Source organism: Gymnoscopelus microlampas (genome assembly GCF_963454915.1).
Source record: "Gymnoscopelus microlampas genome assembly, chromosome: 10".
Taxonomy (NCBI): Eukaryota; Metazoa; Chordata; class Actinopteri; order Myctophiformes; family Myctophidae; genus Gymnoscopelus; species Gymnoscopelus microlampas.
The window spans coordinates 2679760-2691525 of NC_139947.1; the positions used below are offsets into that span (position 1 = coordinate 2679760).

The window sequence follows — 11766 nt, forward strand, 5'->3', positions numbered from 1 at the left end:
CTACTTTCATAAACAGATGAGACAAAATAGGAAAATCAAATGAGCAAGAGCTAAAACAAATAAGTGTATCGAATAAACAAGATCCAATAAAACACTAAAACAAAAGTTTGTACAACTAGTTGATTGATTGATTGATGTACTTTATTTAGTAAGACATGAGAACAACAGTACATGGAAGTACAAATTCACAATACAAGGTCTACTAAACTGGAAGACTCATTAAGCACTGAGCTTGTTTAAGTTGAGCTCCCCATGCACACAGTTAACAACAAGTAGGCAAGGTGAAGAGGAAGGGAAGTGTTTCCTGAAGAGGTGGGTTTTCAGCCTGCGGCGAAAGATGGGCAGTGACTCTGCTGTCCTGACATCAGTGGGGAGTTCATTCCACCACTGTGGGGTCAGAACAGAAAAAAGCTGTGACCGTGTAGATCGACCAGAAGGACCACTGAGGGACGAGTACGTGTGTGTGTGTGTGTGTGTGTGTGTGTGTGTGTGTGTGTGTGTGTGTGTGTGTGTGTGTGTGTGTGTGTGTGTGTGCGTGTGTGCGTGCGTGCGTGCGTGCGTGCGTGTGTGTGTGTACATGTGTAATCTCTATGTTATTGTTGTAAGGGCATCAGCTGGCTTCTTGCAGACAGAAGGAAGTCCTGTAGCACAGGATGCGTCGGCCCAACGGTGTCTTTCTGTTACACAAACACAAACACCAGGGTTGTTCTTGTTAACAAAAACTCACTAAATAATGGAAACTACGATTGGAAACCCATTATGAAGTGTCATGTGTTTCCAGTTCAAATCTGCTGCTGAGCCAATCAAATGTATAAGCTGTGTCCTCACAGCTTATACATTTGACTGACCCGGAATAGCAAATGTTTGTTTTTTGGAAAATGTAAGGGAACTACATATACACGAATCCACGGCGCACTGCCCTGCGCGCCGCCATTGCTGCGGTCTTACGTCCGCGTAGCGTTCAGACCGCAGCAATGGCTGCGCACAGGGCAGCGCGCCGTGGATTCGTGTATATACACAGAGTCTGTCCACAAGGTTCAAGTGTCCCATGAGCACTTGTGTGAATTATGGGCATATAATTCCTGTTGTCTTCTTGTTGTCAGTCATTCAATTCATTTGAGTGATCCGTGTCAGTCAATAATAATATGGGAACACAACTTGACAGCAGTGGTGGAAAAAGTACTCAAATGTTTTATTTAAGTAAAAGTATCAATACTGCAATGTAAAAGTACTCTGTTACAAGTAAAAGTCTGAAATTCTAAATTTACTTGAGTAAAAGTACAAAAAATATTGGTATCAAATATTGGTATCAAAATGTACTTAAAGTACCAAAAGTAAAAGTACTAACATGTTTGAAAATAGCAGATCTACAAGCTCACAACATTATGAGCTTGTAGCTCGTGTAAAGTAACTAAGTACATGTACTCAAGTACTGTACTTAGGCAAATATTGTACTTTTACTCCACTACAATTATTTGAAAACTTTAGTTATAGTTACTTTGCAGATTATGTTATTACATTATAAAACACACATTAACCACTTTAGCCCTATTTTATACCTAGGCTATTTGAAAATAGCAGATCCACAAGCTCACAACGCCTGGCATCGCGACGCGTTGTGAGCTTCTTCATCTGCTATTTTCAAACATTTTAGTACTTGTGCTTTAAGCACATTTTCATACCATTAATGTCGTACTTTTACTCAAGTAAATTTAGAATTTGGGACTTTTACTTGTAACAGAGTACTTCTACATTGCAGTATTGATACTTCTACTTAAGTAAAACATTTGAGTACTTTTTCCATCAATGGAAGTGATGCCTATACTGGTTTCCCCAGTAAGCTCCCTATTCACCTGTTTCCTAGGCTGTGTGTTTTCCACTTCCTGTCGATTTCATTGGATATCATCGGTCATCTGACCAGTTTCATTGGATTTCATTGGATCAAATCGACAGGAAGTGGAAAACACACAGCCTAGGAAACAGGTGAATAGGAAACGTGTTTTTTTGAACTGAAGGAAACGTGTGGTTTGAACGGAAGGTATACATCTTATGACTTACTGGAGAAGTTGACGGCCATACATTGCGCAGTTTTTCCCTTGTAGTCAGGCTGACCCTTATCCCAGGCTGTGAAGGTCACTGGACGACCATCACTCCACAACCAAACACCCTTCTGTAGGACAACACAATACATCATGTCACTTAACCCAGTGGTTCTCAAAGTGGGGTCCGGGGACCCTCAGTGGTCCTTGAGGGAGTTCCAAGGGGTCCCTAGCTAAATGATAGATAGTTAGGAACCAAATGGACCCTTATGGGTCTGTAACTCTGAGAGTGTACAAATGGAACCAAATGAACCCTTATCATAAGGGTTTTATGGGTCTGTAACTCTAATTTAACTCTGAGAGTGTACAAATGGACATTTGTACACTCTCAGAGTTAAATTAACATTGATTTTATAATATAAATGGGGGTCCCAGAGATAGAAATGCCATGAAATGGGGGTCCGTAGCCTAATGCATGTTAAACGGTTGAGAATCACTGCTAGAGACATAAAAGTCTTCTCTTATGGGGGTCCCTGGCATATCTTTTCATATGGGGGTCCGCGGGCTAATAAGTGTCAATTTGGGGGTCCTTGACATGAAAAATTTTGAGAACCATTGACTTGACCCATTAAGACCGGAAACGCATCTGTGTCATTTTAGGATTTCTTTGGCTATTCAAAAATAGCAGATATACAAGCTCATAGATATACAAGCTCATAGCGAGGCACTCTGTGCTGCGCTATGAGCTTATATATTTTTTTAAAGCAAACTTTTGTAACTCAAATCTTTGCTTCTGGGGGATTCTACAAATGTCTTCTAAATCCTAACAGTTTTTTTTAAACTCATGTCGCCAATATATCAGTGGTTCTTTTTTCATATCAAGGACCCCCAAAATGACAAGTATTTGGCCGCGGAACCCCATCTCAAAATATTTTGTTTCAGGGACCCCCAGAAGCAAAGATTTGAGTAACAAATGTTGATTTAAAAAAATATCCATATTCAAATTTGCACAAATGTTCAAGATTTTTCAAAAATAGCTGATCTACAAGCTCATAGCACGGCACTCGGTGCCGCGTTATTAGCTTGTAGATCTGCTATTAAGGAAATTATGTGACATTATGTTGTATAGGCTCCATGCACAGCAGCCATATTGGGAATTCACAGGTGTTACCAATAATACTAATTAAGGCTCCGTTCCATTTAGTGTAGCACAGTGGTTGTCTTATTTTCAAAGACCCCCATAACTCTGAGAGTGTACAAATGGAACCAAATGGGCCCTTACGGGTCCATTTGGTTCCATTTGTACACTCTCAGAGTTACACACCCACCATAAGGGGCCATTTGGGAACCAAAATGGAGTGTTTCTAGTGAGCCAACATGCACGATATCAGCACCCTGACCAGAATGGAACAGAGGCCTTCATTAGTATCATTGGTAACACCTGTGAAGGAAGTAAGAAGAGGCCCAATTTCTCTCCAAAATGGCTGCTGTGCATAGAGAGTGTTTTAAAAGAAAAATGCTTAAATGATTAATCAATTTGTCTATATTCATAACAAGGAGAGGAGATGAGGAATTTTAAACATTTGATTCATTGACAAAAAAGTAATGTCTATGAAGATAATTGATAGTTAACCACTTAAACACCCGGCATCTGTAGGCCTACTGTGAGGAAAGCTTTAGCAGAAAATAGCTGTGTTGTGACACAACTAGTGAAGAGCCCTGAGGGACTCCGGTCAACATAGTGGTTAATATAGCATACCTGTCCAATCAAGGTACTGCCTCCAACCCAGGATTTCTTCCACTGGCCGCCGGTGTTGGAAAGGATGAGATCCTGGATGAACTTATGTTCTCCTGCACTGAGGATGGATGCTAGGTTAGCATCCTGAGCCAGGCACACTCTCTATAGAAACATAATGAATGCTAGGTTAATGGATGCTAGATTAGCATCCTGAGCCAGGCAGTACTCTCTATAGAAACATAATGAATGCTAGGTTAATGAATGCTAGGTTAGCACCCTGAGCCAGGCACACACTCTATAGAAACATAACAAATGCTAGGTTAATGGATGCTAGGTTAGCACCCTGAGCCAGGCATACTCTCTATAGAAACATAACGAATGTTAGGTTGAGACATAATGGATGCTAGGTTAGCAACCTGAGCCAGGCATACTCTCTATAGAACAGGGCCGGACTGGGGGGAGCGTTTCACTGTTTCAGCCCAGCCCTGCACATGAACTCTGCAGCCGCACTGAGGCCCCTGCTGGAAAGCATCCCAGCCCAAACATTAACGTAACTAATAATTGGGCCGCGCGACCCGGACATTACCGTCTTTTTTTTGGGGGGGGGCCAGCGGCCCACCGGGCATTTGCCCGGTGGGCCAAATGTCCAGTCCGCCCCTGCTATAGAAACATAACGAATGTTTGGTTAAGACATAATGGATGCTAGGCTAGCACTCTCTATTTAAAGACACATACTCACTGACTGACTGATTGCCTGCCTGCCTGCCTGCCTGCCTGCCTGACTGACTGACTGACTGACTTGATTAGTTTAGTTTAGTTTAGTTTAGTTTAGTTTAGTTTATTAGCACATTGTTATGAAAAATATAGAAACAATACATAATATAGAAACAATACATATCAAAGGATCCACCAATGAATTTAAAAAAAAAAACAATATTTAATATCATATTGTTTATGTCCCTCAAAGGTTTTTCAAAAGGTTTGAGCCTAAATCAAGCCTCAGATATACTCATTCCAACTAACTACTCTCTGGCTTATAAGGCACTTTCACCTGCAATACCACATTGTCCTGATTTGGCACGTGGCGCTATTGAGCCAGTTTGTATGCATGTTATCTCCTGGTTCTGTGTGGAAAAAGAAAGGAAAAAGAAATAAATAAATAAAAGGGGGGGTACATTTTTATGTTGGAACTGAAAAACGGGAGGGATTGTATCACTTGTGACGTCACGTGCGGGGGCAAATCAGTTTGGCCTGTTTTGAGACCAATTTACATAAAACCCCAGATATGCTGTGAAAGCCTGAGTGCTCAAACTGGGGTATTTTTTGGGATAGAAGAGAGGTAGGGGAGACCAAAAACACACAACAAAAGTTAAAATTCATGGTGTAGTCCCTTTAAATGACATGTTGCTGTGCAAGGAAAAGGAAGAAGCCGGCTGACATATTTGGAATCATTTTCCTTCATAATTGACTTCATGACTGACTGACCGACCGACCGACCGACCGACCGATTGATTGACAGATTGATTGATTACCTCTGCGTCAGCCCAAGCCATGTTGATTTTTTCATATTTGTAACAGTTCCCAGAAAAGCCGTCCCACCCGTGTGGACATCTGGCCCACATCCTGACCGCTACAGAGTCTCCTGAAAAGAAGAAAAAAACAATAATGAAATAAACTAAATCAGGAAATCCTAAAGCAAACACACTGGCCCTCATTTCTCAAACTTGCGTACATTCCATTTGTACACTCTCAGAGTTACACACCTGTAAGGGGTCATTTGGAAGCCCATGAGGGTCCCTGGACCCCAACTGTAGACCCACTGGTGTGCGCTTGCGAGAGGATTTTCATCTTGCAAACAGCAACGTATGGACATCTCCAGGGCGCACGGGACAGTCATATAATCGGTGCTGGGTGAAATTGACATTCAAAATGTAATCCAATCATAACATAGCCGATATTTTTTGTTTGATTCGTGTAGTTTGACAAAGTTATTCCGACATGATGGGCTATATGATAATCCCACTCGCAAACAATGTAGGAGTGCATGTTCCACAGTGTGCCAAAAATGTGGGGTTGTGCATAATATTGCTTTAATAACTGGGAGCCATTGGAAGTTTCAAGGGAACCATGGATGGTTTATGGTAATGCTTCTGTCAGATTTTCATTTTAGTTCTATAATCTAAATGATACATATTTTTAAAGAGTGAATGATAGCTAGAAGTTTGTGATTACTAGTAGTACATTACTACTGTATAACCACATGATGATTGGCAGTGGTGGAAAGTAACTAAGTTACAGTTACTTAAGTACTGTATGTATACTGTAAGTACAATTTTGAGGTACCTACTTCACTTGAGTATTTCCAATTTCCAATACTTTTACTTTTACTCCACTACATCTCAGAGGCAAATTGAACTTTTACTCCACTACAATTATTTGAAAACTTTAGTTACTAGTTACTTTTCAGATATAAATTATGATATTATAAAATATACATTAACCACTTCAGCCCTATTTTATACCTAGGCTATTTGAGAATAGCAGATCTACAAGCTCAGCCGCGTTGTGAGCTTGTAGATCGGATATTTTCAAATATTTGAGTACTTTTGGTACTTTAAGTACATTTTGATGCCAATACGTTTGTACTTTTACTCAAGTAAATGTTTCATTCTGGACTTTTACCTGTAAGGGCGTGCTCCCATCGCACTTTTATTTGACCTCTGGGGCGGAATCTGCCAATGCTTTGTCAAAGCAAATGCGTGGATTCATGGTCTTGCGGATTTTTTCCAAGAATCCACGCATTTGTATTGACGAAACATTGGCAGATTCCGCCCCAGAGGTCAAATAAAAGTGAGGTGGGAGCGCGCCCTAACAGAGTATTTCTATATTGCAGTATTGGTACTTTTACTTAAGTAAAGCATTGAGTACTTTTTCCACCACTGATGGAGGGGTTACTTTCCACCAGAGAATTTGCTCTTTCTATTGTCTTCAGAAGAACTTGCGGGGACACACTTCTGAGAGAAGGCTGTGTTATTTAAATGGGCGTGTTATTTAAATGTTATTTAAATGACAATCGGTTGCAGCCGTCACATTTATCAACACACCGTCCATTCTTACGTTGTGATTGACAGGGTACACCTGCTTGATAAACCGCATTTCTACCAAAGATGCTCAATAGGCTCTACGCCCAGCAGCCATAATGGACACACACACACGCGCACACACACACACACACACACACACACACACACACACACACACACACACACACACACACACACACACACACACACACACACACACACACACACACACACACACACACACACCTGCAGGAACAGCAGCAGTCAGAGCCATCACAGCGCAGAGAAGCAGAGACACACTCAGCATCCTCATGATGAAGGTGATGATAATGATGATGATGATGACGTCCTTCAATAGAAAGAGACAGACACATCAGAGACAGACACATCAGAGACAGACACATCAGAGAGACAGACACATCAGAGACAGACACATCAGAGACAGACACATCAGAGAGACAGACACATCAGAGACAGACACATCAGAGAGACAGACACATCAGAGAGACAGACACATTAGAGAGACAGACACATCAGAGAGACAGGGTTAGGCTTAGGCTTACGTTTAGGGTTAGGGGAGAGGAGGGGAGGGGAGGGGAGGAGGGTATCGATATTATGGATTCCACAAAATAATCAATAATTGGCCATTAAATTAGATAATCAATCCTTATTTTGGGCATAGGTGAAAAGTTTCCAAAAATGCATAAAAGTTTTTTTGCACTTAACTGTTAATTAATAATATAAAATGATGCTTAAGTGGTTAAGAAATACACACAGAAGAAATACACACAGAAAGGTTCATACAGAAGGGGTAGGAACGGATACATAATCTAAAAACTTCTTCCTACTCCTTTTTGTAACTCTATTAATTCATTATAATTGACTGATCATGTCATAACAACCTTGCCGCCAATGTTTTGTATTATCTTTATTTCCCTTGCTCTTATCTTATTCATTTTTAAAAATGTTCTAAATACATAATTAAACAAATAACAAATAAACAAATAAACAAACAAACAAATAAACAAACAAACAAACACAACTCGCCCTTCTGGATTATTTGATTAATCAAAACAGGTAATGTAGAATAATGTCTAATGAAACAATGGATAGTCCCTAATTACCTTAGACCTTCAGTTGAATGATGGCTTGTGGTTGGTCCTGTGTATAGAAGTGTAGAAGTGCAGGAGCAGCAGCTCTTATATAGTGTTTAAGTGGGTCACAATGATCATAATACAGACGGGGAAACGTACATTTTGCTTCCTCGTGCATGTAACCCTGACATTGATGATTGATAATCTTGTTTCTTGTTTCCCGTAAGCCTGCATATTCTGGCAGCCAGTGTACTATTGTAGCCCTCGCTTCACACGCCACCAAGCCGTTTTACCAGTCTTTTGAGCAGGAGCACGGCGCATGCACACATTGCACCGGCGTGCACGTGCGTGACCCGCAAGATTGCGTTCCCATTCTACCGTCACACTGTTATAGTCACTTTTTTGGCTGAAGTGAAAAATGTGGTCTATAGTTTTATTTTATTGGCCCAACATATTGTCTACATACATTCATGAAAATAAGTAATACTATTCATGAAATAAGTGACCATACCTCTCCATTACAAAAATAGACTACTGGAAATGTCTTGGACCCAGAAATGTTGTTCTCTATTAACATGTATTATTGAAATGTAATCTATAGGCCTAGTGCATCAACTTGGTTGCTAAGAGTTTAATATTGAGCAATTAGAATAATTTGTGTAATTAACGATTTACTGGCAAATAAAGGTCCAACAGGACCGAGTGGGGTATACTTTGAGTATATATATTTTTTCTAAAGGTGGTTTTAGGTGTTGTACATTATATGCTATGGACGTTAGTTAAAGTGCGAGAAAATATACAAAATGTTAGCTGCCGGGTGTACACTGGGATTTTCTCTGTCCGGTCAAGTTTATAACGTTTCATTAACTTTATTCGACCGACCAATTCCTCCATGTGTCTGTCCATTGATTGCTACTGCCCTGTTGATAACAGCAGACAGTTAAAAGGGGGAGGGACCTTTGGATGCATGCATGTGTAAAAAGAGGGAGAGAGAGAGAGAGAGAGAGAGAAACTCACTCCCAGCTTGGTTGTAAACGATGATTAGATTTAGTTAATATTACAAATAGAACATCATTTTTTTTTTGAAACCCCAAGAAATAGGGCACATAATGGAACCAAATGGACCCCCCGACGGGCGCTAATTCGCCTATAATAAACGTTGGAAAAGATCAGCATTCGTTTTATTTTCTCTAAACCTCCTGCTGGTGTGAATATAAACAGTATGTGTTATGTATTTTGGTCTTTGCTGTTTGCCGTAGCTGGAAGTGCAATGCATGATGGGAAACCCGGATGTTGTCGTTGTATTGTAATGCCGGTTGGAATAAAGACACACTATACTGAAGCTCCGTGCCCCGACTACTTTATGGTTTTATGGGCGTCATAAACCTGTCTCAGTATATAACAAATTGGCGCCGAGGTGGTTTGAGCTCCCGCGAACGCTGTGTGTGTGTGTGAATTGTGTGTGTGTGGTAAAGTTTAGTTAGAACGTGACTGTGTTTGTGTTAGCAGTGATAAGCTAATGCGGCTAGTTTGCACGACACGTCGCGGCCAGCGTCTGTTGTGATTGACACGGACTATTAAAAAAAAAAAAAAAAAAAAAAAAAGTGGAATTAGCAGAGGGGAGGATCTGCTGTACACGACTCAGTATTGACACGGATGTCTGCTGGAGAGGAATTGTCAGCTGAAAGGGGATTGTCAGCTGAGGAAGACTCATCAACTGAAGAGGAATTGTCAGAGGATACTGATAACCAGGAGCCTGCACGGAAGATGGCTGGAGTTATTGGTAATATTGGTCCTTTTGATGAACATGTGGAACAATGGAGCGCATACTCTGAGCGTTTTGAGTATTTCGTATCAGCAAATGACATTCATGATGATAAAAGAGTGGCCACGTTTCTGTCAGTAATGGGTCCAACGACCTTTAATTTATTACGTGACCTACTGCAGCCCACCAAGCCAGGGACCAAGACCTATCAAGAAATAGTGGAGGTCCTGACACAACACTATTCACCCAAACCATTGCTGATAGCAGAAAGGTTTAGATTCCACCGACGCAATCAAGAGGAAGGTGAATCCGTTACTATGTTTGTTGCAGCATTAAGGAAATTGGCTGAACATTGTGAATTTGGGCAAGTACTAAATGACACATTGAGAGACAGACTGGTATGTGGCCTAAGAAATGAAGCAGCACAGAAGAAGCTGCTGACTGAGAGTGACTTGACATTACAGAAAGCCATTAACATCAGTGTCTCCATGGAAATGGCCTCAAAGGAGGCTCAACAGCTACACTCCTCAGGCAGAGTGCATACCGTCCAGACAGAGAAGCAGAGTGGACAAGGGCCATGTTTTCGTTGTGGCAGAACGGGACATCTCGCCACTACATGCTGGTGTAAAGATATGGACTGTCGCAGTTGTGGAAAAAAGGGTCACATAGAGCGTGCCTGTCAAGGAAAAAGAAACATGGAGAAAACATCGAAATCTGCCAGCAGACAGGAACCATGGAAAAACAGGAAGAAAACACAGGTTCACACTGTGAGACAAAAAGAGACAGTGTCCAGTGATTCTTCGGAGGGAGAGCAAGAGATGGGTGTACATACACTGAAGATAATGAAAGTAGATGGGGACTCAGAGGGTTATTGGGTCGAGCCCATGTTGGAAGGGCATCCAGTGAGTATGCAAATTGACACTGGCTCAAAAGCATCCATCATTTCAGATGGGGTTTACAAACAAGTCTTGAGACACCTACCACTGCGACCTTCTGACACTAGGTTCAAAACCTATCTGGGAGAACCTGTACCCATGGCAGGAATGACAGATGTCATGGTTCAGAGTAACAATAAAGTGAAGAAACTCCCCATCTACATTGTTAAAGGTGATTACCCGGCCATCCTAGGACGTGTGTGGTTGGAGAAAATGAAACTGAACTGGCACACAGTGAAAATGGTGTCACAAACTGCCACCAACCTAGCTACTATTTTGAAAAAACATGATGAGATCTTCCGGAACGAATTAGGAAGTATGAAAGGCATCACCGTCAAGCTAAGCATTAAACCAGAAGCGACACCAAAGTTCATGAAGGCCAGGTCGGTGCCGTACGCTATCCGATCAAAAGTAGAAGATGAATTGGATGCTCTGGTCAGAAATGGTGTCTTGGAACCAGTAACTATCAGTGAATGGGCCACGCCCATAGTCCCCGTACCTAAGAAGACTGGGGAAATTCGCATCTGTGGAGATTTCAAAGTGACACTGAATCCGGTACTGTCAGCAGAGCAATATCCTCTTCCCCACATTGACGATTTGTTTGCAGGCCTGAGTAATGGGCAAAAGTTTAGCAAGATAGACCTTAACCAAGCCTACCTGCAGATGCACGTTCATGAAGATTCTAAGGAATTGCTCACAATAACCACACAAAAGGGGCTTTCGGAATCACGTCAGCTCCTGCACATTTCCAGCGGGCCATGGATCAGATCCTGCATGGTCTCCCTGGAGTACAGTGCTACCTGGACGATATCCTGTGCACAGGAGCGACGGATGAGGAACATCTTTGCAATTTGGATGCAGCTCTTCAGAGACTGCAGGATTACGGGCTCAGGGTTCGCAAGGACAAGTGCGAATTCTTTCAACTATCTGTTGAGTATCTGGGACATGTGATTGATGCTCAGGGGTTACACACTGCCCCATCCAAGATTCGGGCCATCGTGGACGCCCCGCCCCCAGATAATGTGAGCCAGTTGCGTTCATTCTTAGGCTTGCTAAATTATTATGGCCGTTTCATACCGAACTTGTCATCCATGCTCAAGCCGTTGCACGAC

General features: G+C 41.7%; 1 protein-coding gene across 1 annotated transcript; it reads right to left on the reverse strand.

Annotated features, from left to right (window-relative positions):
* Window positions 1-588: 588 nt before the first annotated feature.
* LOC311053314 (ladderlectin-like) lies at window positions 589-11329 on the reverse strand (the record flags this gene model as incomplete). Its single annotated transcript, XM_084068774.1, has 6 exons — window positions 589-677; window positions 2059-2170; window positions 3799-3939; window positions 5310-5419; window positions 7107-7209; window positions 11312-11329. 6 exons carry the CDS (start codon window positions 11327-11329, stop codon window positions 589-591), a joined length of 573 nt encoding a protein of 190 aa, XP_083924900.1.
* Between the last annotated feature and the right edge of the window lie 437 nt (window positions 11330-11766).